General features: G+C 45.0%; 1 protein-coding gene across 2 annotated transcripts; it reads left to right on the top strand.

Moving 5' to 3' along the window:
• Entpd4 (ectonucleoside triphosphate diphosphohydrolase 4) lies at nt 1–26,990 on the top strand. Of its 2 annotated transcripts, none has more exons than XM_004848347.3 (13): nt 1–199; nt 8,190–8,307; nt 9,427–9,624; nt 10,421–10,626; nt 13,490–13,640; nt 14,306–14,409; nt 16,072–16,131; nt 16,365–16,519; nt 18,270–18,436; nt 20,034–20,358; nt 21,210–21,295; nt 22,156–22,317; nt 23,423–26,990. In XM_004848347.3, exons 2-13 carry the CDS (start codon nt 8,300–8,302, stop codon nt 23,649–23,651), a joined length of 1,851 nt encoding a protein of 616 aa, XP_004848404.1. In that variant the 5' UTR covers nt 1–199; nt 8,190–8,299; the 3' UTR covers nt 23,652–26,990. The 2 variants fall into 2 exon arrangements, with proteins under 2 accessions (XP_004848404.1, XP_004848405.1); XM_004848348.3 differs by having other exon boundaries at nt 16,365–16,495.
• Nucleotides 26,991–27,505: the final 515 nt, after the last annotated feature.

The following is a 27,505-nucleotide window of genomic DNA, read 5'->3' on the forward strand; positions in this document are numbered from 1 at the left end:
GCGGGCCGTGACGCGGACGCCGGCGGGGCCGCGCGCGGTGAGGAGCGGAGGCTCCCGGAAAGGAGAGGAGCCTCCAGGAAGCCGAGTTCTCTACGCCGCTGCCGCCGCTGCTTCCGCCCCCTCCCGGTCCCCGGTGCGGCGGGCGTGATGCCGCCCACTTGCGGCCCTGCGCTCCCGGGAGCCCCGGCCTGCCGATCAGGTGAGGCCGCCTTCCCGCGCTGGCGAACAGAGGGCGGGCGGGCGGCCAGAGCGGCCGGGGTCAGCGGGGCGGGCGGGCCCGCGGGCGCCCTCTACCCGCCCGAGCCCTCCGGGTGTGCAGACCCCGCCGCCCAGCCGCGCGCCCACATCCGGGCGCCCCGTGACCCCGGCGCCAGGTGCTCGCTCCCAGTCCCCGGCAGGACCGACGTGGCACTCGTGCCATCGCGCCTCCCTCGGCCACCACGCTGGATTTTCCCTGCCTCGCACGTAGCGGGAGCGGAACCTGGTCAAGGAGAAGGATGCTGGTCCCAGCTCCTCTGCGTCCTGCCTGTCCCTTGAAATGACGTTTAGTTGTGCAGCATCTTTGTTGCCTTGCTCTGCTTTGGCAAGTTTCATGTCAGCTTTCTCCATGGAAAATGGAGCTAAGTGGGTGATAAAGTAATTTTGCACGACAGGGTTCCTCAGCTGGAGTGATGCATGGATCCTTTTACAGGGACGATCCTTGCATTCTGTAGAATATGTCCCAGAACCTGCAGAGGTCCCCAGGCCCCTGTTAGATGAACATAGGTGCAGAGCATTTTCAGAGAACTCTTTTCACTAGGAAATAAAAGAGATGCTTTATATTTCAGGGACTTTGCACGCTAGAAGGTAAACTGAAGGTTCCTAAAGAATCCGAAAGTATAGGATTCAGATCTCACCTTAATTTCACGGTGCAGTTCTCATTATGTTCTGTGTAATGAAAATACCTAGTTGCCTTGGCGAGGCCTAAAAGATTCACCTTCTTTCTGTTATCTTGTATTTGATGTTTTCTTGTCTTTGTATCTGGCTTGTTAATTCTCTCGGACACATTCAGAGTTTTAAAGGGAACTCTCATTTGTACATGCAGTTTAACTTATTTCTTCATTTACCTTAACGTTGATTTATCACCTGTGTTTGTTGCATGTTCAAGCTAGTGCTTCCATTCTTCTAGCTTTAACAGGAAACACACGATTTTGGCCCCAAGAGCATAAGTCCTCTATAGAAGAGGCGAAAAGTAAAGTTGATCTAAGGATGATTTATATTCTCTGCATATTTATTCTGCATGTTTAACATAGGCTCTGCATGAATAAGGAGAATTTAGAGAGGGGGGAAAATTAAGAATTATAACAGTTAAATCTTGACAAAGAAAAACATTGCCCTGAGGCCTTGAAAGAAGTATAATATTGAGAGCAGGATATTAGGAGGGAGTGCTGAAGGCAAGCAGGAGAATCCCTCCTGTGGGAGGGAAGAGATCCACCTCCCCAGAGCAGAGATGTTATCAGGGGCAGAGGGCTGGTAAGATAAAGTGGACACAGTTGTTGGATGGAGGTTTCAGGTGCCACACAGCAGTTAGTGTTGATCCACAGGCTTCCAGACTGTTCTTAGGCTGCTCCTATTTTGAAGGCAATGTTTCACAAAGAGGTAGTGTTCATAGGGAAGGCAGAAGTGACCCGAGATCTGACCTGAGGTAGTGATGGAATGTTTGAGGAGCAATCCGTAGGACTTGATAAACGATAGCATGGTGGAATAAAGAGAAATGTGAATCAAAGCTGAAAACCAGGTAACCCTGTCAGTGGTGATACTACTGTTCCACAAAGGGTTTGGAAAGTGGCTATTGTTTGTGTCAAAAGATCGTGACCCCAGACTTGGAGTAATCGAGTTTACAGTGACAGACCTTCAGTCAACAGGATGTTGAACTTGAGGAAAGTCACTCTTGGGAGACTACAGAGCTGATGGAGGAAATGTGTGGCCAGAAAAAGCCCATTTAAAATGGGGACCAGAATTTTTACGAATGAATAGTGAGAGAGATAGGTTGATTAGGATTTGAGGCTGAAAATTTTTAATGTGTATTAAAAAGTACAGATCATCAGTGCAACTACATGCATTCTTCTTGAAACAGTGATGCAAGTTGTTTGATGGATCTTTTACCCTCGCTGAGTCACAGTGCCTCACAGCAGCTCTCACTTCCCAGTTCACACTTAGAGTTGTTTCTCGCAGAGCTGCCTAATACTTACAGTTGTTCAGGGTCCTCCCACTCCTGAAATCCTTTGACATTCAAATGATTCTTTGTTGAGGCACCTCTCAGGTCATGGTACTTTTTCTGCTTTAGAGGTCCAGCTCTCCCAGTCTTACTGCTCATGATTTTGTCTGTTTATCATTTTGTTTGCTCGTGGTTCAAGGGTTTTACAGTGCCTGTTTCACTGAATCCTGCCTTTGTGGCCAGAGGAGCCATTTACCTTTGCTGCTGATTTGTACTGTTTTCACTGTTGTCCTTCGGACTGTTGCTGAGAGACTCACAGATGTTGACCCATAACCCATGGGCTTTATGACACTAGAGACTGTCCAGCAAAGGAGGACCCAACAGCTGAAACCGTGAGGGTTCCTGTGTCTCCCTGGTCATAGGTTGGATGCAGTTTAGGTATTTTTAAAACATGGCAGCTTTGGGTAGTACTGTATTACGTAGAGTTTCCCTCCTTAAGCTCTGGTGTCAAGATTCTCAGCTGCAAGAACAATTGGAGCTTACATTTTAAGGTCAGGCTTCCATATGGTTGGCTGCTGGGCAATAATTGGCCATGCTTTTGACCTGAATAAAAGTAACTACTTCAGCCGTTTATAAATTGTCCTTTCTCCTCTGTGCCTTTAAACACAGAATTTTTAACTCACAGTATTTATTATTTTTGTCAAAATCTTCACATAACTCAAAAAAAAAAGCCCTACAACAAACACCAGATGAAATAAAGTTTACTAAATATGCTGTGATCATTCTTACAGTGCATCTCTGAAGTGTGTTCTCCTTCCTCACCCGTCTGGTCTGCCTCTGTTATGGTTGAGATCTAGGATGTCCCCCAAAAGGATCAGTGTGTTGAAGGCTTGGCTGCTGGTCAGTGGGCTTTGGGAAAGTGATTGGCTCATGAAGCTTGAGTCTTCATAGATTCGTAATTTGGTAGCATTATTGGGAAGTGATGGAAACTTGGGAGATGGGGCATAATCAGATGAAGCTGGTCATGAGGAAGTGTAGCTTTGAAGACTGGTCAGAAACAGTAGAGCCAGCTAGCCATGGACTGAACCTCTGAAACTGTGAGGCCCAATCAGCCTTTCCTCCTTTAAGTTGTTATTCTCAGATATTTTATCACACTGGCAAAAAAAATAACAACCTCTCACCTCCAGGACGTCTTTCCTGTTGACTCTAACCTTTTTTGGTTCTCTGAGCTCTTAGAGCAAGAATTTATTTGATTTAACTTTGCCTTTAGTTCTCGCTTGCTATTTTCCTGGTGGTAGTGTTCTCTATGTACCAATCTGTGAGCGTCTTGAAACTTGGAGTTGGGTTTGTCACTCCTCATGTCAGCTTCCTAGTATTGATCCTCAAATCATTAAAGGACCAGTTTGCCTTTAACAGGGGCCTTAAGCTGTTACTAATACTTTCTTCTCCTTGCTTCTTTGATAAGTTATCACCTAGTTATCATTAGTTCTTTCAAATGTTCAGATTGGAATTCCTGGCAGTTTTTAAGCCTAGGCATTCTTAATATATCCAGAAGAGGATTTGGTGCTGGAAACTGGTGATACCATCGTCAAAGGTGGCTTTTGAGAAGTAGTTCTGTTGTTCTGAGGATGAAATTAGTACATGCCCTTTGAAAAATATAGGCAAATCTAGGTGAGAAGATAAAGACAATACATGATCTCCCTACTTGATAAACACTGGTAACATTTTTGTTTTCTTTCCTCTCATTTTTCCCTCCATGCATAATAACATGTTTTCACTTAATACATGGTAAACTTCTTTCCACATCAATAAATAAATAAATACAAATCTGCGTCATCACTTTTAATAGTCACATTGTGTCCCATTGCATAAATCACATTGTCTAATTTTACCCACCCTCCATAAAGGACATTAGTAAGAGTATTTTGTTTTTATACACAGTGCTTTGATGTACATCCTGTACATATTTTTAGTGAATTTACCTTATTATTTCCTAAGAGTGAATTTCTGGAATTGTGGTAGGGACAGCAGAAGGTAGCACATTTAAAATGGCCATTTATGTTACACAAATGCCTCCAGAAATTTAGATTCTCACCAACAATACTTGATGACCCCTCCTTACTCAAATATCATTAGACTTGAACCTCAGCCAATCTGATCGATATCTTGTTTTTATTCTGTTTTTCTGAATACCAGTGAAGTTTTATTTTATCAGCTATTTGTATTTCTTGTTAATTTCCAATTACCCTTGCCTGTTTTTCTGTTCCACTGTTTCTCTAACAAGAATGTTTTATGTGTAAAGGCCATTTACCTTTTGTCATGAGTGTTAAAAACACTTTTCTCAAGTCGTGTATTTTTGGGAAAGGATTTGCTGCAAAATCATATTTTCTTTCATTGATGGTTTGAGACATTGATATAATTTATAGGAAGACCTTATACATTTTAAGATTATATATTTTCATCTTTCCTTTCTATGGATATTTACTATTTAAATCTTTTAAGACGTTGAAATTCTAATGAAAGATATGATTTAATAATCTCACCATATTGAAAAGCTAAAAGATAGCCATTTTATAAAAACAATAAATTCATTTAAACATTAGGTAGTTGGTACTTTTTTTACTTTTTGTTTAAACTTCAATCACAAATATTGTGTCTTGAATGTGGGGCACATGATGCAGTATGGGTACTATATTAAAATTCTAACTCAAGCGATTTCTCCCTTAGAGGGCATCATTAATACTTTCTACTGTGTATATCTCTGGGGGTATGTGTTTTATCCCCTCTACTGATTTAGAAATTCTTAAGGGCTGCGTTCATATACATATATACTGTGTGTGTGTGTGTGTGTGTGTGTGTGTGTGTGTGTGTGTGTGTGTGTGTGTGATCGAGCCCCAGGGCCTAGGCACGGAGCTACAGCCCTAGCCCTTTCTGGTTTCTATGAGGGAGAGTCTAACTTGGGGCAAGCCTTGAAATTCATTCAGCCCTCCTGCCTCAGCCTCCCAGAATGCTAGGATTACAGAACTGTGCCACCATGCCCGGCTCAGATTTGTCCTTGTATATCCCATTTCCAGCCATGCATGAAACTGCTCAACATGCGTGTGGCAGCCACTGGTCACTGGGGAAACAGGAGGGAAACAGGCGGGTCCCACCCCGTGGGGCTTGCAGGTGGTGAGGTTGCCATGTGATGAGTCAGCCCCAAATACAGCGCCCACCCGCTGCTGTGATAACCAAGCCCAGGGATTTGAGGGCTGGGGAGGTGCTCACAGAGCAGTGTGCTAGGCATGTCAGGGGACTTAGGAAGGACAGCTGACACAGCCTGGAGAGGGGCATTCTGTGAATGCTGAGGAGTGCAAGGCTTTTCGGGCATCTCATTTAGTTTGGCTGGAGCCTAGGATACATACAGAGCTCCTTTGGGAGATGCACGGGGGACAGGGACTTGCTTGGTGCTGCCCAGCACTCGCTGTGTTGATGTCCATGTTCTCATCTGCGCCGGCTCATGGAGAGACCACATGTGACTGTTGAGACTTGAAGGGAGCCTAGTGCACTTGAGGAACTCAAGTGTTAACTTCATTTTCAGTTACTTGAAATAGGCATGCATGACACGTGGCTGCCACACAGAGCCCTGCGGGGCCAGGTCACGAGGGGCCTCTGTTACCTCCTAAGGAGTTAGGACTTCTTACCCCAGTGAGAGAGGGATGGAGGCAGGGAGTCCCTTGGTGTTGTGGAAAGATCGCTGTAGACACTTAACCTTGTAGGGCCCAAACTCTGAACCTTGCCGTCTTGCCAGGCTCTTTCCTAGGGTCCTCGAGGGTGGGAAAGTGGCAGTCAACCAGGCAGACTGGACTCTGGCCCCCGCAGAGCTCGTTCTGCAGGGGGAGACACGTGAACAGAAATGCAGACACACGGGGTGTCAGAGGACAGGGATGAGTGCACGGACTCACACTTAGATCCCAGCTCTGCCTTTTATTAGCTGTGTGGCCTTAGTCAAGCGACTTAGCCCCTCTGCCTCATCTGTAAAGTGGCCTGATAATACTACCTACATACTAGGTTGATAGGAGGACTAAATTCACATTTGTAAAACATTTGGAACAGGCCCTGGCTCATCGTAAGCTCTTGTGTAGGTATTTAGTAAAGAAGTAACTGCTAAGGAGAAAAGGTAAATGGTAGAAGGAAACATTTACATTTATTGGTTCCTGAAAAAGTGACATGTGAATAAAGACCGAGGGGGGTGAAAAGATGAGCCCTGCAGATGGCTTTTAAGCAGAGGGAGAAGGTCAGAGACCAGCATGCCTGACACACTCGAATCAGGGGATGCCGGTGTGGCTGGAATGCAGTGAACAGCGGAGAGTGGAGGACGAGGTCAGCAGAACAGGTGGCCAGAGCCTGCAGGACTTGGGAGGCAGGAGTAAGTGGATGAGAGCCACTGGGGGAATTTGCTGTGAGAGTAAAGTGATCAGAGTCCTGAGTGGGGAGGGAGAGGGTTCCCACCTCAGAGGCAGAATCTGTGCCTGAGGGCACTGGGGCAGCATTTGAGAACCCTGGGAGAGGTATTCTATTCGATGAGCTGAAGTTAAAGACAGGGCAAGAGTCAAATAGAAATTGGATATGGAAGGTGAAGTGGAGGGAGAGATCAAGCCCAGCTTTCTTGATCTGAGCAGCTTGGGAGTGCTGAGGAGGAGGAGGTTGAGAATTTAGACACGGGTTTTACAGCCTGCAAGCTGGGTGGGGCTGTCTTCAAGAGCCTTGAAGGCACAGTTCGGGAGAAACTGGGTGGAGAAATGTTTGTTTGCATTACCTGGTAAATACGGTAATGAGGCTGAGCAGGAACAGTGATGAAGTGAAAGAAGAATGGAGCTTAGACAGAACCCTGGAGGGTGCAAGAGCAGACAGCTGGGAGGCTGGGAAGGAAGGACCCTGAACAGGACTCAAGAGCCAAGAAGCAGACTACAGGAGATCAAAGACTGGAGAGGTAAAGCAGTGCTCCCGACCAAGAAGAGAGATTCAGACTGAATCCAGCAACTCCGAACAAAGCCCTGACTGGAGGCCCCTGGTTTCTGTGATGTGTGGTCTAGGGCAGGAGGAAGAGCAAGAAGGGTGACAGTGTCAGAGACCTGGGGACATAGCACCCTGCAGAGCGCTTTGGATATAAAAGCTACTATCTTAGTTACTTTTCTCTTGTTTCTGAGACAAAATATCTGACAGCCAAAGTTAAAAGGAGAAAGGTTTATTTAGCTTACAGTTCGTAGAGGTTTCAATCCCTAATCAGCTGGCGCCAAGGCAGAGTAGCACATGGCCGAGGGGCGACGGGCAACGCAACGGCTCATGGCAGGGCAGCGGGAAGACAGCAAAAGCAACAAGAGACCTTAACAGTATCTTTCTGCCCTTTTATCTTATTCAGACTACTTAGGGCGGGTAGTACTCATGCCCTTATTCCTAGTGACCTTGGGCCTAGCTCCTCCATGAATCAATCACACTAGATTCAGCCACCTCTGAAAAAGCATGAGGCTTTGGGGAAACCTCTGAACACAAGCCATAACAGCTCTGTATACCTCTCAAATGAATGGATCCTTCAAATTCCTGTTCATTTCCTCCTTCTGCCTAACTCATTCCTCCCCACAGCTTCCTCATCATATAGTAATGAGGTATGAAAAGCCTATTTGAGGGCTGGGGATTTGGCTCAGTGGTTTTGCTGCCTGCTGCGCAAATGGAAGGATCTGAGTTTGATCCCCCCCCCCCCAAAAAAAAGCCTATTTGATGTCCCAGTATTTTGGGGCCACTGAGATGCTTAGAGAGTACCGACTAAGTACCAGACTCTTGATTTAGGCCTACATTTACAGCAGCATAAAGTTAACTTAGAAATATATCTCTCAAAGTATACCCTTCCAACAATTTCACCACAAAGGTCACCTATCTGTGAGTGGTTGGATTTAAGCGCACACTTGATAGAAAACATAGACTTTTTTTGACTGTGCTCTCTGGTTTTTCTCAGTTCCTGGAACAGGAGGACGGTAACTGAAGAAGGACCCTGGCACCTTTCTGTAACTCTGTGTGAGAAGGACTGGCCTCCACAGCATTGCCCGGTCTCTGGCCTTTTTCAGCATGGGGAGGTGAGTGATGGGCCTAATCCCTGGCGCTGTAAAGCAAGAGATTTTGGTGTGAAAAAACAACTCTCTTGTGGGAGAAAAAAACCTAAATCCCAGGAGAAAAATGTTCAAACTTGTGCTGCACTTCTGATTAACACCTTGGGCTCCTCGGACCCAGTGGGGCACCTGACACAGATAAAATGATCATGCCCAGTTAGTGTAGATTGCAGTCAAGGCCTGCACACTGTGTTCTGCAGGGGGTTACATTAAGCACAGGAGAATTGTCTGTAGCTTCTGCGGTGCAGAGGAGGAGGGTGAGTGCCATGCAGTGGCTCCGAGCCCCCATGGAGACCAGAAATCCCAAGTGGAAAATCTCATTGGGTTAGCAGGATACTCCCCCTTCAGTGTGCTGTTTTAGTCCACGAAGAGTGTAGGAATTAACTGTAAAATAATAAAATTCATCCTAAAGGCAGTGTTTTCTTAAAGCCTACTAATAGTTTTAGAATGAGCATCTCATTCCTGATATAAACTGAGAAGGAAAGTTTCCTATATATTTGCAAAATATGCCTCAAAGGAATTTTTCTCAAAACACAGAGCACAACAAAACTTCTGTGTTGGCTTGTTATGGGGATGTTATTAAAGATATTTTCTCCCATTACTCAGTCAGCTGGGAGAAATTTGCCTTCATTAAAAATGTTGAGAAAATCTTGCTTTTCCCGAGCTGTTTATACATTAAGAGTCCATGTTTCGACCACTATGTTGGTCATATTTGCAGGCCTAGCTTTTAAGGTGTTCTTCTGCACCCTCCATTTCTTCCTTCATCATCCCTACGCTGGACTTCATTGGTGGTGTATATATTCATGTGACTGGCTTAAGCAGGGTAAAATAGCAATCTACATAATACTCTGGAGAAAAAGGGGAAACTCAGAAGTGTCGTAACCATTAGGGCCTGCTTCTGGTTCTTACCACTTTATAATACTGTGTTCTGAAGCAGAGTAGCCACATGGATCATGCTGGCATCCACACAGCAGTGGGCAGAGAAGTAGGATGAGCTCAGGCCAGACGTCTTCCTATAGGATCAGCTCAGGTGAGGGGAAGCCTCTTGAGGGTATGTTGTTTAAAATGTGTTTTTTGATATTTCAGGATTGGCATCTCCTGTCTTTTTCCTGCTTCTTGGCACTTTAGCATCTCTCCAGTGAGCTGTCCTCGAATTCTGAGCACCAATTTACGCCAAATTGTTGTCATTAGTGTCTTGGCTGCTGCTGTCTCACTTTTATACTTCTCTGTTGTCATAATCCGAAATAAGTATGGGCGACTATCCAAAGACAGGAAGTTTCAAAGGTAAGAGGTAAACATTTGCTTGGAGAAGGGGTGCCATGCCTTGTGGCTCAGTTTGTTCTGGCTGCTATAACAGAATACTATGGACAGTGGCTTATAAACAAAAGAATCCTATTTCTCATAATTTGGAGTCTCAGTTGTTCAGGATTAGGGTGCCAGCAGCTTTTATGTCTGGTGAGGGTCTGTTTCCTGGATCACAGATGGAACCTTCTCGCTCTATCCTCGTGTGTTGGAAGCAGGTTAGGGAGCTCTCTGGGCTCTTATCTGTCACGATCTAGTCACCTCCCAGACGATCATATCACAGTGATGGTTTAGTTCTTAACAAGTGAATTTGAGGGCAGGAGTACAGGTGTTAGGACATAGCACCATCCTTTCGTGGCTTCAGGATATTTGTAGTTAGGTTGGAACATCAGGAGCATATGGCTGTGGGAACCAGACTCTGTACTACCACAAGGCGTAAAAGCTAGACTGAAAGAGGCCCTTGAATAGTTACTTAGATGGAAGTGCCTCTTCTACAGTCTTTTAAGCTGGTCTTTGAGCACACTTTTGCAGTTTGGAGAGAATTTGCTTTTAGGAGTCTGTGTGAACCTCTGTCCAGCGTAATGAATGTGTACTTGAGTTTGATGATCTTCGTCAGCATCACCTGTTTGGCCTCCTTTCGCCTCCTGTGGGTGTGGTGGGAATGCTGAGGTAACGTTCCGACACAGCTTGGGAGTCCCTGTTGGCTTTTATATATTGTAGTTTCAGGCGAGGGATGATACTGCACCTGAGCAAAAGCACATATGTTTTTCTAAACCAGGTACTTGGCCCGAGTCACGGACGTTGAGGCTACAGACACCAACAACCCCAGTGTGAACTACGGTATTGTGGTAGACTGCGGGAGCAGTGGGTCTCGGATATTCGTCTATTGTTGGCCAAGGCACAATGGCAATCCTCGGGATCTGCTGGATATCAGACAAATGAGGGATAAAAACCGAAAGCCAGTGGTGATGAAAATAAAACCGGGTATGTAAAGAACTGTCTGACCTGTAACCGGCTTCTGGGCCTACATTCTGTGGCATCTTTCAGTCCTTCCCTATCTCTCAGCACTGTCTTAACTCCGCTTCAAAGCTCACAGCAAGACCTAGCAGGTCTCGAGGTTTCGCTTTGTTTTTCCTTTTCTGTACACTTTTTGTAGGGTGACCAACACCTTGGTAAAGCATCCAAAAGCCACGGCTTCTTGTCCTCTGTAGAACTGATCATAGTGCTTCACTCTTGCCGCCTACCCCAAGTTTGCTAGTTGGCATTAAGTGTGGATAGGTTTTTCCTATTTGGTAGCCATTGGTCCCTGTCCTTAATGACAAGGCAATTTCAGGTAACTCATGAAAATCTGTACTATAATACATTGAAATATATGTGTGGTTTTTAAAAATTGCCCAAAAATATTTCTGATCCTCTAGATTATTTATTAAGGATGACCATAGAACTTAAAAGAGGTAATATAATTGTCTAGTTTTTAAAGACAATATCATTTCTAAGCCAGTGTGACATACAAAATTGAGGCTTCGCTTTCCTTTGGATAATACAAATCAGTGGTTCTCACCTGTGTATCATTCCCATTTCCGGGGGTGGCGCCTTTCCATCCAGAGGATTAGGAATAGGGACATCAGGAATACCTGGAAACAACTTTATGTCTTGATAATTGATGACCACTGACCTTAAACAGTGAGCTACAGATCTTAATAGAGATGCAGAGCTTTTACTTTACCTTGCTGATACATGAGCTGGTAAAATATTAAATCCAAACTATCTGAGGAAATTATCTTTTAAAATGTTAGAGAAACACAAAGAAATGATAAATATTTGAGGAGTTGGAAATGTTAATTACTCTAGTTTGATCCTCACACATTGAGTACATGTATCAAGTTATCACACTACCAAATATGGACAGTTATTACATGTCGAGTAATATTTGTAATATTACAAATATGCCAGTTATTACATGTCAAGTAAAAATTTTTAAAACAATATTGATAAATCATAATTATCATAGATTTTTATCCCCCATTTCAAAAATGTAAGTAATATCAAAGTATATTTCCATGAACAAAGATTCATTTTTCTTTAAGACTTATTGAATGACTTTTAATTTGTAATTTTCTATCTTCCTGCTCCTTAAATTTGTATCTATCCCCAGTCTAGAAACATTTTCAGGGTTAATGTTGATCAAATAAAAAACCACAGTACTAATAAAAAAGCACCTTGTGTTTCATTGAGCCTTTCATACTAGTTCAATTGGGAATGAAACACTTCTCATGGAACAAGATGAAAATGTTCACACCTTGGAATTGTCCTTTTGAAACAATGGGCCAGCTGTATCATCCCAGGGTGCACACCAGGATCTCAATAAAATCAGCTAAAATCAACTTTCACATGCTTCTCTCTCACTGTATGCAGAGTGCTCAAGATGGAAATCAAAATACTTTTTATAACACTTCCCTGTCTTGAAGTCTAGACACCTTTGTTTGTAGCAAGGCTCTAGAAATTTGCTTGATAGTTTCTAGCTGGTTTGGGGCTTGGTCTTCATTGAAACAGCATTGCATGTGGTGCAAACGACTTGTCTTTCAGTCCATTTTCTATGGATCCCATTGACAAACCACTTCATCTTTCTGAGTCCACAGTCTCTTAATCAGTGAAATAAGGAATTTTTGGACTTCCAAAGTCCTCTCCATTTTTAGTCTTGGAGGCCCAATGACAGGTTCTTCACTCACGTCAGTGATGATGAACCTTTGAGAGCTTTACCACCCACGGCGGCACATGTGCCATAGTTTACCACCAGTGATTATCTGCTCATCCAACACACACTTGCTCAGCCCCTCTACTTGCCAGGCACTGTGTTGAGTGCAGGGAATATAAATTTGAACAAGACAGTGTGTGCCCTTGAGCAGCTTCAGAGGTAGGGAGACAGGCAGTCAAGTGAGTGACCTCGATGGGGTGTAGTGAGTTTAACTAGCAGGGCTGGGGGGCTCGGGAAGCAGCGAGAGCTGTCTCTGCCAGGGTTCTCTTGGGACAATGCCATGGAGGAAGGAGCTGAGTTGACGTGCGGAAGTCAGCCTGGTGAAGGAGGGGGAGGCTCTTTCTGGTGGGGTGCACAGATGTCAAGGGCAGATTAGGCTGTGTTATGGAAACGATAGTTCAGTGTAGCTGCCGGTGAAGGGGAGGCACTTGGCGAGCCGTGAAGTGAATGAGTATGCGGGGCTGGGCTGTGGTCCTCCAGAGTTGAGCCTTGTCTGCAGGGAATGGAGGAAGCACAGAAGTCTGGGTTGGACACTAGAAGGAAGTGTTATGAGTAGGGACTGGTTGAGGCTGGCGGGTGCGGTGTGTTGGCACAAGGCCAGCAGAGGGTGGTGATGTCCAGAGATGAGAGGTGAAGTAAAGTGAGAGGGGCCAAGGAGAGGGGACGTGAAAACCTGAAGGCGAGTTGGGGCCGGTAAGAGGGGTGTTACCCAGGAGGCTGGCCCAGGAGGGGCAGGCGTGGAGTTGGGGCTTGGGGACCTTGCGTTTGGGTGGACATGTGCAGTGGGGAGTCAGCACATGCTTACCTGGGGACTGGAGGTAAGATGTGAGGACGCCTGTGTGAAGATGCTGCTGGCAGCCCTGTGAGTCCACCAGCTTCCTGAGGAGGGGTGGACTCTCACGAGGCAGGAAGTGGTTGATGGCAGAGGAGAGGGCATGCGAGTGAACCCTCAGGGCCGAGCCAAGAGGACGAGGGCCGAGAGCCCTAGGGGAAGAGAGTGCAGCTTGACTCTGCGCCAGCCTTGTCCGCTGAGGAAGCCTGCTGCATTCGCGGAGAGCACAGCCTGCTGACCGGCATGTCCTGTTTCTCCAGGCATCTCAGAATTTGCTACCTCTCCGGAGAAAGTCAGCGATTACATTTCTCCTCTTTTGAACTTCGCTGCAGAGCACGTGCCACGGGCAAAACACAAAGAGACACCGCTCTACATTCTCTGCACAGCTGGCATGAGAGTTCTTCCCGAAAGGTGATCCTCTGCCCCGGGCCAGGGCCACTGTGCACCTGTCTGCCACCCTCCCCGCCTTTGTCATTGTCACCATCACCAGAGAAAGAGTCCTGTCTGCACATCTGGACTAGGCCCAGAGCTATTCCCTTAGACACCCCCCACCAAGCGGCGTTGAATTTACTTGTTTGTAACTGCAGATCACAAACTTATCATTTTTTAAATAATTATTTTATTATTTAAGGAACATATGTAGTTGTAGTTTTACATCTAGGAGTCATGTCATTCACACAACTTGTTGTTTTGAAAAATCATTCCTAAAATAATATTTTCAATGAATTGCTCTAGTTTTAAAATTAGATATTTTAGCCTGATGTGGTTGCACATACTTGTAAGCCCAGCCACTCGGGAGGCTAAGGCAGGAGAATCACAAGTTCAAGGCCAGCCTGGACAACTTAGCAAGATCTTATCTCAAAATAAAATGAAAAAAAAAAAAAAAAAGGCGTTAGGGTTGTAGCTCAGTGGTAAAGCACTTGCTTAGCACATGCAAGGCCCTGGATTCCATCCCCAGAACTGTAAAAACAAAATAAAAAGCTATTTCATATAGGCTATATCAGAGCCATGAAAATTTTGTTTTTTCTTTTCAATGTAGAACTGTTTTGATATGTGAATTTCGGGTTGCCTTACAGCCAGCAGAAAGCCATTCTAGAAGACCTCCTGACTGACATCCCTGTGCACTTTGACTTTCTGTTTTCTGACTCACATGCCGAAGTCATTTCAGGGAAGCAAGAAGGTTGGTGTATTGGCCTTCAACTTCAAATCTGGGGAGCTATTCCTTTAAATCCTCCCCAGTCTACACTGTATCGATTTATTCTTAATGTGAGATTTGGGAAATCATATACTTGAAATGCTATTTTTCAGTGATTAAATGAGTTTCTTACATGCCTGGTCTTTATTACCCAAATATTTAAGTCATTAAAAAATAACTCCCTTAGGGCTAGGGATGTAGCTCAATGGCACCGCTCCTGCCTCGTGAGCACAAGGTCCTGAGTTCAATCCCCGGGAGGGAGGGGAAGGATGGTTGGGGGGTGGGGGGACAGGACTCCCACATTCAGGGAGCATACTTTGAACTCATTGTGATGGAAACGGTTTGTGCTCCTTGTCTAACTACCTGGCTTGCTGGCTTAGGACCATTGTTGAGGTGTTAGAATCTCTTGACTTATTAGGGAGGGGAAATTCTCCAATCAGTGGTCTTCAGAGAAGGAATTCTACTTGAGAATTAAATGACCAGTCCATGAAGTTGGGGCATAGCTTGGTAGGAATGGAGACCTAAAAGTAAAGTATCCATTTCAAGGCCATGTATCATTTCGCCGAGTGCTTCCTCTGTGAAAGGCACTGTAGAATACACAGAACCGGGTGAGCTGCCCTTCAGCTGCTCACAGACCAGTGAAGAATACAGAACTGTCAAAGGTTATTTCAGGAGCCAAAGAAAGATAAGGGAAACATTTTGTGGGGGTTGGAAAGAGGCATTTTTTTCCCAGCTGGGGCCCCGGTGGAGAGGAGAAATCTGCGTTTGGACTGTGCCTGCCCCAGGGGTAGTTGTGAATTGACCACCCAGAGGAGGACTGGGCTAGGGAGGGAGAGGGAGCGCATTCCAAATAGAAGAAATGACTTAGTTCAGGTTGGTAAAGAGCACATGGGACACCACTGAGAGTTGGACTGAAAGATGGCCCATTGGAAAGGTGTGGTAAGGTTACAAATCGCATCAGTCCTGAATTGTCAGCCCAAGAGTTTAAACTTTGTTCTGTAGGACAGAGAGAGTTGCCAGGAAAGGGTAGGACAGAAGGGTGGATTAGACAGCCCATCACCTCCCTCTATAATGACACGAATCAGTGTGGCAGTGAAAAATGGGTAAAAATTGGGTGCAGGAAGTGATGCAAAAATGGATCAGACTTGGCAAGTGAGTGAATGTGAGGAATAAAATAAAGACCAAAGTAGAATGTAACTTGAAAAATCTGGTATTTTGAAACAACCCGTAAGTTTCAAAGGAAAACAAATACCTCTAAGGATTATATTTTCAACCTCTACAAATGATATAAAACTATAAATATCAAAATGAAGAGCCAGACATGGTGGCACAGGCCTGAAATCCCAGCATTTGGGAAGCTGAAGCAGGTGCGTTGCCATGAGTTTGGGATCAACCTGGGCTACATAGTCACCCTAAACTACAAAGTGAGACCCTGTCAAAAACCAAAAGCTAAAATATAAAACATTTGAGAGTTCTTGGAATCTACTGCACTAGGAAAAAATAAAAACAATAGAAATGTGTTATTTGGCGATATTTTGAAGGACAGAGATTAAAATACATGAGGTGTGGGCACAGACTGCATTGAACAGTAAACAAAATGTCCCTAAACTTAGTTTTTCCTGTTTTTGCCCTGTGCATTGTCCCTAGGTGTGTATGCTTGGATTGGCATTAATTTTGTCCTTGGACGATTTGAGCATATTGAAGAGGGTAAGTGTCTTGCTTCCAGCTAATGTGTCTGACTGGAAATTGTGGTCAGAGCTGAAAAGGGAGCCAGGCCTTGTGACGTGGCTGAGTGTGTGGGAGCAGCTGCTGTTCCGCTTCACTCGTGCTGGGAGGGGTCCACCTCATATGTTTGAAACACACCTGGACAACGGAAGATACCTCGGGAGATCCCAGGTCCTGGGTTTGTCTCGCTCCCGTGGCATTTCCTGTCTCTGCAGATGACGAGGCCATCGTGGAGGTCAGCCTTCCTGGCAGTGAGAACAGCGAGGCCATCATCCGTAAGAGAACGGCAGGCATCCTCGACATGGGAGGCGTGTCCACTCAGATAGCATACGAAGTCCCCGAAACTGTAAGCTTTGCCTCCTCACAGCAGGTTACTATCTGTACAAATTGCCTTCTGTTGGTTTGGTTTTCATTTAACATGTCTCCATCCATTTTTGTTTTGTTTCCTGAGTCTGACACATCTTTACTGTGCTTGCTGAGGTACCTACCGCCTTCTCAACCCAGGAGGAAGGAGGCAGCAGGATGAGGCAGGCCTCTGCCAAGCCTCAAGACTGCCTTTGTGCCTTGAGACCGGCTGGTTTGTTTTCAGAGCTTGGTTTTTCTTTGGTATATATTGTCAGTTGCATGCTCGAGTTTTTGTGTTGTCCTTTCAGTCACTTCTTTTCTCAACAAGGTTTTAAAAATTTAATACAGTAGCATCAGATTCTTTAAGTTGTCTTTGGGGAAAATCCTTTTTCTTTTTCCATGACACAGTCAGCCTTGGGCTTTGCTGGAAAGGGTCGAGGTTGGTGTCCACTGATCCCAGGACTCCCCCTGTCTTTTCTCTGCCCACTGCTTCAGCACTCAGTCACCAGTCACAGGCTGGGGTCCTCAGGAGGCCAGGCGTCCAGATGTGCTCTGTGTCTCTAAGATGCTGTTTCTGTCCAGGTGTAAGTTGCCACCAAAGCCTGGTCTCCTGCATTGTCCCTCAGGAGGCAGGGACAACGCAGTGTGGTAGCTCACAGGCTGTGGAGCTGGACAGGCCTAGGTGGCATCATCATCCTGTTCCTCACTCGTTGTGTGACCCTATGCAAGTCACATGACTTCTTTAAGCTAGTTTCTTCCTTAAATATGAATGAAAGCCCCTACAGCAGAGGTCATTATAAGCTTATGAAATAATGGATATAATGTATATAATGCACTACCAGGCACCTAGTATTGCTTAGTAGATGCTATGAATGTCTTTACTAAGCTTCTTGGAAAAGTGCTTTGTAAATTCAGGTATTAGAGTATGTATTTCCTACTTTCCATTCCAGACATGACTGTACAAACTATTATACTCTATAAAAATCATATTTTTCCTTCTTAATATAAAGTAAAAGTATATGTAAAGGAATTTCGGGGAAAACTGAAAAGCAAAGATTTAAAATTTCTCATAGACTTATCACCCAAAAAAACTAGCAGTATTTTAATAAATTTCTTTCATTTTTCCCTATTTATGATTTTTTAAATGTAGGTACAGTTTTACTCTTCATATGATTTTTCATGTCCTTTAACACTGCATAAGTGTGTTTTTTGTGAACCACTGGTTACTGTAATTAACCTTCCCTTGATGTTGTACATTCACGTGACATCCTTTTTTTTTCTAATCATAGAATTGCAAAGGTCATTTCTGTGTTTAGAGAAGTTTATTCCTACAGTTTAGGATTTCATTCATTTACAGGGTCAGAGGGTGTGAGCTGTTTTGCTGACTTCTTTCTCAGAAAGTCATAGCAGTACTACCAATGCGCAGCCCATCTGAACTATCCTAAGTCGGAATCATCACATTGACTTGTAAAGAATACTTAACCCAGGTGTGGTGGCAAAGTTCTATGATCCCAGCACTCAGGAGGCTGAGGCAGGAGGATTGCAGCAAGTTCAAGGCAGCTTGGGCTACATAGAGTTCAAGGCCAGCCTAAACTGCATAGTATGACCCTGTCTCGAAAAACAAAACAAAATTTTTAAAAAGGATACTCAGAAGAATACTTGGGAAATGTAGAAGCAGAAATTTTTGCCACTCTTAGATGACTTTTTTTGAGCTCTTATTTAGCAAGAGTTAAAGTTGCTTTAAAATATTAAAATTTGTCATCCTGTGTCTGCAGGAGGAAGTAGCTAAAAACTTGTTAGCTGAATTTAACTTGGGATGTGATGTGCACCAAACTGAGCATGTGTACCGGGTCTACGTCGCCACGTTCCTTGGGTTTGGTGGCAATGCTGCTCGACAAAGATACGAAGACCGACTGTTCGCCAGCGTGTTTCAGAAGAACAGGTGAGGCACCTCCCACTGCACAGCAGTCCCTTCAGACCGTGTCTCCCTGCATCAAACCCAGACCTAGGCTGAGCTGGTGGAAGGAAGGAGAGGCCATCGGCCTGCTGTCAGTCCTCTGTCCCCTCAGGCTCCAGTGGGGTCTCTTGTCACTCAGACCTGTGCCTCACCTGCTGGAATAGAAAATTCTCCATCAGGCCACATGGTGGCGGTGAGCCCTGTGTGACGTCACACCTGGGAACTCAGCGCCACTGGGACAGGGACCCTGCTGGTGTCTGAGGCCCACAGGGAGCTGAGCTCTGGGCTTCTGGCTTCCGAAGGCAGAACTCAGTGGGGCTCCGGAGACACACAGCCTGCCTGTGCCAGCCATTCAGTAAATGGGAACCAAGTGAAGGGAGTTAGTCGGGAGCAAGGAAAGGTCTTGAATGAGTTAGGGATTTTGAAACATTTTAGCAGTGAAATTTCAGCAATGAGTGTGTGTAAATTCCTGGTATATAAAACATATAAAACTAAAGCAGCACTCTGTCGATTTAAATTTGTTTCAATATATAGCAATTACTTATTTGAAATTTGTATATACGAACAGAAAAATTCTTTATTTGAATGAATTAAAGAATTTGAATCTGGAATCATGTAAGATATCTTATTATTATTTCTTATTTGTTTTGATGAAACAATTTTGAGAGAGAAAAAAATCCTAATTAGAGCTAAGCAATAACATCCTTCCTGGCCAACTTAATAAATTTGTAAGGGCCCAAACCTCAGTGAAGACCAAGTTGGAGCTTTTCAGTACCACATTTGCTAGAAATTCATGTATACAAGTACAAAAAGCAAAAAAAAAAACTGTCTTGTGTCTACTCCAAAAGTTAATTAAATGCTGTTAACTATGACATTGGTGGTCCATTTTGTAGTTGTCTAGTATGTTTGTGTATAATTATTTTTTATACTATTTTAAAAATAGAAATTTTTCATAAATCACATTTGAATCATATATTTGCAGACTTACTGAAGACCTTCTGAAACCTTTATTTTTACTAATTGGTTTTATTACCAAGTTTTAAAACATCTGAACAGCAGACAGTTCAGTGGCTCTTCTCAGAGGTAGGACAACTAACACAGTACCAGAAGGTGTTTGTTGACTACTCTTGGACTTTGATAATAATTACATGTGTTTCATGTGTCCTAAATTGACATGTACCTCTGCCGTGAATAGTGGTGATTGATTTTTAAATTAAACATTTTATGGCATAGATCTTTCTTTATTGGTTATATTCATGCATGTTATGAGTAGCCTGATTTGAAGAGCACACAATTTGTTAGTCCAGTGGAGAGGAAAGGCTGTCAGTGATTTTAAGTGGAATCAGAAGCATCAGGTAGCTGCCCGGGTTGTTTCTGTGGCCTTGGTTACCGTACCTGCAGCACATGAATGTGTACTGGGGTCTCCAGGCATCTCCAGAGGGGCCAGGAGGCCAGTTTTCCTGACCTGATTATCCCAGCCCCCTTTGGTGTTCCCAGACACAGTCCTGTGACACCCGGGTTCCACTTCCCCAGCACACAGTGGGATGCAGGTCTCCTGATGAGTCTGCTCTTTGTGCCGTAGGCTGCTGGGCAAACAGCCCGGTCTGACTCGTGAGGCTCCATACCTGGACCCCTGCCTGCCCCTTGACATTAAAGATGAGATCCAGCAAAACGGGCAGACCATGTACCTTCGGGGGACAGGAGACTTCGACCTCTGCCGGGAGACCCTCCAGCCTTTCATGAACAAAACCAATGAGACGCAGACTTCCCTCAATGGGGTCTACCAGCCCCCAATTCACTTCCGAAACAGCGAATTCTATGGCTTTTCTGAATTCTACTATTGTACTGAGGATGTGTTACGCATGGGGGGAGACTACAATGCTGCTAAATTCACTAAAGCTGCAAAGGTAACCTTCCGAGAAATCGGCTTCCCTCGCATGCTTTTTTTTTCTTTTGAGACGGGGTCCCACTCTGCAGTTCAGGCTTACCTTGGATTCATTGTGTAGCCTAGACTGGCCTTGAATTTGCAGTGATCCTTCTGCCTCAGCCTCTGGAGCCTCACATGATTTTGAGAGACCTGTGTGGACAGGGGCAGGTCACAGCCTCCCTTTACTCTCGGAGGGAAAGATAGATGGAGCATGGGAGGTTGTAGTGCATCATGGAGGAGTCCTGTGCCTTTCTTTGGCTGCTGGGAGGGAAACAGTCACGGGAGAACTGAAAAGTCCACCGTGAGCATAAGCCAGCATCTACCCAGCACGCTGCAGGTTAAGTCACAGCCTTAGCTGCACATGCCACCCTCCCGGCAGCCCCGTCAGTGTTCTGTGCGGCTTCTCCCTGGGCTCTGGTCTGCATTCCTGGTGGTCATTTTCTGATCCTCTCACCCAGTCTGCATGTACCCCCTATTCTCCGTCCCTGTCCCCTGTTCTCCCTGCCTTTTGGCAGTGTTTCCTTGGGTTCTTTCAAAGGTTTCCCCGTTCCACACCCCTTACACCTTGGTGACCCCAGATCTCCACCTGTGGCCCGCCAGCCTCAGTGCCTGTGTGGCCTCAGTCCTGCCCCTTAGAGCCGCTGTCCCTCAGCTGCCCACATCCCTGCCCGGTTTCCCAGCTCCAAACCCACCATTTTCTTCTCCCCCTGTCCTCGTTGTGCCATCCTGGTTGATGGTATCATCAGTTTTGTAGCCCTCCAACACCTAGGATTTTAAGAAAATGTTAGTAAGCCTTTACTAATATTTTATTTTGGGTGAATTTGCTTTCAGGATTATTGTGCAACAAAGTGGTCGATCTTGCGGGATCGCTTTGACCGAGGACTGTATGCGTCGCATGCTGATCTCCATCGGCTTAAGTGAGTAGTGGACAGGCAAACCTCAGGATGCTTTTAACAAACTGTCAGCTCTGTTTCACCCTCGGTCTGCCTTTTCGTCCTCCTCAGTGACTGCTCCTCATCTGCCCTCCGCTGCTTTTGGATGGGCAGATACTTGTTCCCAGGTGTAGCCTGTATTTTGGGCTCAGTTTTGCTGTTCCTTGCCCCCAAACTTCTACTTTCAGACCCTTGCTTGCTCAGGTGCTCCCCAGACATCGGAGTCAGGCCAGACCCTGGCCCTTTCCGGTCGCCCTGTGTCCACGCAGCCAGATTCATCCCTGTCCGAGAGTCCAGAACACTCACCATCCCCCTCAGTTACTTTGTCCTCTTCTGCTTTGGCTTACAGCTATTTGCGGTTGTTGTTTTTAATTTCCTTTTATTGTTAGTCACCTGAGTGTAGTGAGCATATCTTTCATGTGTCACTGCATCTTACTTGCTCAGCACAGTGCTTTGAAAAAAATAAACCACTAATAAACATGTAGGACCATAGAATGCCACAGCTGAAAAGGACCTTCCTGCCTTCTCATTTTATAATAAACTAAGGTCCAAAGAGGTTGGAGCTTGCGCAATGTTCAGTAAATGCTGGAATCTCTAGAGGCAGAAAGGAAATCAGTCATGGTAATGGATTAAATTATACCGAGACCAAGTATCACAGGCTGTGTGCTTTTGATGGGTGAGCTGTTGGGTGTTGTGGGACCCAGGGCACGGGCCGGGTGAATCAGCTTGGAAAATGTGCAGGTGGCTTGGCTGCCCAGAGCCAGCCTGCTGAAGCCTGTGTGACCTGTGCTGGTGCCGCTCTGACAGGCGTGGCTCTGACTCCTGTTCTCGCTTGGTATTTGCAGGTATCAGTGCTTCAAATCGGCCTGGATGTTTGAGGTGTTCCATAGGGGCTTTTCGTTTCCCAACAACTACAGAAACCTCAAGACCGCCTTGCAGGTGTATGACAAGGAAGTGCAGTGGACCCTGGGGGCCATCCTCTACAGGACTCGCTTTTTGCCCTTGAGGTGAGCTACTGATTCGGTAGGGAGAATCACAGAAGGGGCTTTGCTGCAATTCAGTGCCCCATGGAAGCTGCTATGTGAATGTATGGGGTGCTGCTTTCTGGCTGCCCATGGGTGGAGTATGAAGTCTCCTCACCCCACAAGCGCTTCCTCCTGCCCCTTCCTGTCCATCCCGCCACATGCAGTGCTTCTGGGCTGCTGCCCCTTTGGTTATTGTCTGCTGCCTATACCCTGACCCTTGCAAGAGAGTTGATCCAGGGTTCTTGACATTTATGGCCTTGGACTCCTCCTCAAATGATGTTTTGCAGTGTGTAGTATAAATACCTAAAATTACAGAGGAAACATATTGAAATACATTGATCAAACTATTACAGAAAACAAAATTGTGATATAATGATACATATTTTTATTGAATAATAAGATCTGGCAACAGAACTAGTAGTTTCTGCCATGTCAGTGTAGTGATGAGTGAGTGTCCATGATATTTTGAAGCATTAGCTACCATGATGGGATATAAACAAGTCTATGTTTTCATTAGTAAGAAAGTCACAGCCCTACTAATACTATAGTGGTTGGTTGTCTATACTCTTGATCGAAGGAAACACTAGATTTTGGTCTGGGAGTGGTAAAATAAAGATGTACATTTTACCCCATTCAAGTTCATAGACACAGCTAAGTCGACCCCATGTTAAGAACTCTGGTTAACTGATAAATGAGATACTAGCTTTTCTCCCTATTTAACTGAGCATCTTCAAGCAATACTTTTAGTTGGGCCAACTGTAAAAATTGTGTGCAGTGGATATCACAAACATGGTTCCACATTGTGTTGATTCTTCCCTTCTCAGATTTTCATGATGCAGTTGTAATGCCAATAACTGCCAGGAACTTATGAACAAACTTTCCTGTTAGCTCATTAATATCTAAGCCCACCCCACCTTGGGCCATATTCTCCTCCACTTTAGAAGTAGCAAACAGACTCAGCGACCACACACTGTCAGGCCTTCTGCAGAGCTGGGCCCACACCAGGCCCTCCCTGCTCCCCGCATCCTGAGTAGTTTCTTGCCCCACCGCCCTCTTACCCAGCCTGTTTTTTGTCTCTCTGTGGCAGAGATATCCAGCAGGAGGCGTTCCGGGCCAGTCACTCACACTGGCGGGGCGTCTCCTTTGTCTACAACCACTGCCTGTTCTCCGGCTGCTTCCTGGTGGTCCTGCTCTCCATCCTCCTCTACCTGCTGCGGCTGCGGCGCATCCACCGGCGTCCGCTTCGGGCCGGCTCTGCGGCTGCGCTCTGGATGGAGGAAGGCCTGCCCTCACAGAAGGGTGCTGGCACCTTGTGAGGAGGCGTACTGCTCCCGGAAGACTGTCTTCAGGAAAAGCCATTTTTGCCTCAGGGTTCCTCCTCTGTATCCGTGGTGGTTTTGTTTTTCCTTTCCCTTTTTTGTTCTTTAAAACAAAATCGTTGGTTGGTAACTCCTGCTGTCTAGAAGTATTGCATTTAGCCATGTTTTATACAGCTTTAAACTGAGGAGTAGAGAAAAGGGAAGCTCACTTGAGTTTTGCTGCATATCCAAATTAACAGGATATCTACCAAAATTAGTAAGATTTGGGGTTTTCCTTAAGGTACGTTAGGCTGTCAGCAGATGCACTTTGATATGGGAGAGAATGGGAAGATGCTTTCTGTCGGCGGAGATGGGATAGGAGAGCGGAACCCTGCAGAACTGGAAAGCTGGTTAGGATCCTGTCTTATCTGTCCTGAAAGCGCCACCTACAGAGGGTGATGTGCAGTTTTTATGTGTTGTAAGGTCTGACACCGAATGTGCTCTTTGCAGATTTAAAAATTGCAAATCACTCGTATCTGAAATAGATAAACATAAGCACCAGGCGGTTTTAGAGTTCATAGTAAAGGAACGTGAAAGATGTGAACTACTAACAAGCTTGGCGTGTGTGAGGGATGCGAAGGCCCAGGACGCAGGACTGTGGGACTGGTTCCTCTGGACACACACGCTTCATGGCACACCCACCCCACACACAGTGCTGTTATCTTTATCCTGTTTTTATCAGCAGCCTTAGAACACTTCACTTTTGAAAGAATTGAAAAATTCATGAAGCTTCCCTGTTTCCGATGTGTGAGAATAGGGCCATTGTCCCTTCCAGGCGCCTCTGCTTCCTAACTGCTCCATTTTCCTCCAGCTTCAAGTTGGTGTCCCCAGTCCCCTTAGTTAGGAGTCATCTCCACGGTGTCATTTGGGAGCCCCTGCCTTGCTTGGCCAGTTCTGATTATCACTGCCATTCCTACAGCTGTCAGTGGCAGTGCCAGCAAAGACCCTGCATTTAATACAAGAAATAACTCACGTTTGGGGGAAAACAAATTTAACGTTTTAAGCAAAAATCTAAAAAAGGACAATTGAACTGACATATGTAAGACTTTTTTATGTATTTAGTTTGGGAATTTGGAGAATTCTCCAAACATTTTAGAAGTTTTTTGGTTTTTTTGGAGTGTGTGTGCGTGTGTGTGTGTGTGTGTGTGTGCGTGCACACATGCGTACATGTCCTAACTCCAAGACAGGTTAATTTATGTAGTTGGTAGCAAGTGTGTTTTAAGAATCATTAGCTGCTTATTAAATATCATTGATTAAAGAAAGACTTTAGATTCAGAAGCCCTATTTAGCTTAGAAAAATGTTAGTCCAGCTCTGCAGTTCTGGAGACAGTGGAAGCAATCACAGAGGAGCTCTGCCTTAAGCACCCCTGCTGCAAGAACCAGGAGAAATCCCCAAACTAGGGTTCCAAGGCCCAAGCCCCCTGTACTTGGTAAGCACCTGTGTTCCTCTGACAACTCCCTGAAGCAGGGCTTGGAAAGCTAGCGCAAATCTGAAAGGCCTGTGAAATAACATTTGAAAGGGTTGCTTAAAAAAATAAAAGTGGAACATTTGCATAACAGAGACTAGATGTGGCCTGTGAAGCCTAAACTATTTACTAAATGGCCGTTTGTGGAAAGTTTGCTGACTCTGTGAGTTGGCTTTCCATCACTATAACAAGAGCCTGAGATAATCAGCTTATAAAGAAAGGGTTCATTTTGGCTCACAGTTTCAGAGGTTTGAGTCCATGGTCATTTGACCCCACTGTTTTGGGCCTGTGATGGCAGCAATCATGGCAGAGCAAAACCCATCACTTTATGCCTGGTGCAAAAGACAGAAACAGGAAGGGCTCGGCCCCACAATCAGTTCATAGGGCAAATGCCAGTAACCTTGCAGACCTCCCACTAGACCCCACCCCTTAAAGGGTCTTCTACCTCCCAGTAGCACTAAGCTGGGGACTAACATGGGCCCTTGAGGGGGCAGCCTAGATCCAAACTGAAGTCTGACTCAAGGAAGGAATCAGGCAGCAGTATCCTCTTAATTCAGGAATTTAGTTACCACTCATGGGCAAGAGAAGTGACCACACTTCAATGTCAAAGTGTTTACACACCAGAATTTCACTTGAGGAAAGATGAATTTTCTACCAAACCATGAAAGCTGCCTGTCCCAGTTTGTTTAGAATATGCTATTCCAGGGAGCTCATCATTTGTTCAGAGTTGTCTGCAGCCACAGTGAGTCATATTCCATGAAGGACTTGAGTAGTTTCCTGTAGCACTGTGTACACCATGGAAGAGAAGAGCATCAAGTGCTTTCTCTTAGTGATGTGGGGATGGGTGAGATGGCAAAGGAGAAGAATCAAGTCATTTCAAGGATGGCCAAGAAGGCAGGCAGCCCTGTATAATTGCAGAAAACAGAAGAAACTGGATTGGGAACTTGATAAAAGGCTTGTCAAAGAAATACATTCTGTTTAAATCTTGGTAGCAAGAAATGCTTGTGTTCCATAGCTGTGCCCTGTGGTTCTCCATTTTAAAGGGATGTTCTCAAAATATTTTACACTCTCTCTAGGGACATCACAGTAAAGGACAAGTGTGGATTTGCACCCACGCCCTTTGCACACCTCCCCTAAGCTGCTCACGGTAGCCAGTGCTTTACAGCTCAGGGGCCAGATGCCAACCATGCTGCTTGGGCCTTGAGGCCAGTGTTGGGCTTGCCAACCCCTGTCACCCTCACCCGTGCAGTCTTGAGGAGCAGGTATTTACATTTTACACTCAGGCCTATATAAGGTCACTTTCTTTGTAAGGAGCATGTATCACTTAGCAAGAAAGTTAGAAAGGCAAATGTGTTTTCTAAGCTTTAAAAATAAAATCAGCTTTAGAATTCTGTGCGGTAATGTGCAATGCAGCAAAATTACCTTTGGTAAATTATTTATTTATTTCATTGTTTTGTTTTTCATGATGTTGAGTTTTCCTTTCAATAATGAATCATGTGAGCGACCTAGAACTTTGTCCTGTTACTGAATTATATTTTGCAGGTACAAATTAAGAAAACTAAGGGAACATCTGGGTGTGTACATGTTTTTTGTTTCACTAATTTTTTTATTCAAAGTAAGAATAATGATCACTTTCCACATTTGGCAGTATCGTGTTGCACACTTGCACAAGGGTGTTGAAACTCAATAAAATTAAGGTTCATGCAATGGCCCTTAGACTCAGTGCTTCCTTGTGATTTGAACAGATTTCTGTCCTTTGAATCTTCCTGTAAGAATGATTAGTTGAATTTGAGTCTAAATTCAGTAAAATAAATTGAGTCTGAGTACAAAGTATCTGTGTCTTTGTGCCTGATGAGGGTACAGTGAAGCAGAGTTGTAGAGGCTCACACACAAGAAAAACAAACCAGTTTTCATGCATTTACTTGTGTCAGGTAAACATCAAATGGTGTTGCATTGGTTTCGCACATTTGAAATGGAGTTGGGAGGCCATTGCTAGTCAGATCTCAGACATGTCCACAGCTGGACTTTTAAACCGGGCCAAACCAGTTTCCTGAAATATTGTGAATGGTTGATGATCTGTATTACAGACCCCTTCCTCCACTGCCACACTGAGATCCCACCCACTCTTTCTTACTGGACCAGTCATCATTTCTAACCAGTGATGTAATTTCCAACCCCTCTTGGCAGCTTAACGCAGTAGTGCAGCTGCCATTTTGTAAAAGCTCAAAGCATATACTCAAGACTTCTTTAATCTGTGTTTTCCAGATTGTAATCCTCATTAGCCCCAAATGAATTAATTTTCCTTCTCAACTAGGATGATTTTCTTCCCAGTCGACACTGTTACAT

This window comes from Heterocephalus glaber, unplaced genomic scaffold, assembly GCF_053883595.1.
Source record: "Heterocephalus glaber isolate CG9 unplaced genomic scaffold, H.glaber_assembly_v1.0 deba00001460, whole genome shotgun sequence".
In the NCBI taxonomy this organism is placed as follows: Eukaryota; Metazoa; Chordata; class Mammalia; order Rodentia; family Bathyergidae; genus Heterocephalus; species Heterocephalus glaber.

Excerpts from the sequence above, each read along its gene's own strand:
- Entpd4 (XM_004848347.3), top strand. Across the intron at positions 16,132-16,364 it reads ATTTGAGCATATTGAAGAGG|ATGACGAGGCCATCGTGGAG; the intron begins GTAAGTGTCTTG and ends CTGTCTCTGCAG. Across the intron at positions 20,359-21,209 it reads AATTCACTAAAGCTGCAAAG|GATTATTGTGCAACAAAGTG; the intron begins GTAACCTTCCGA and ends ATTTGCTTTCAG.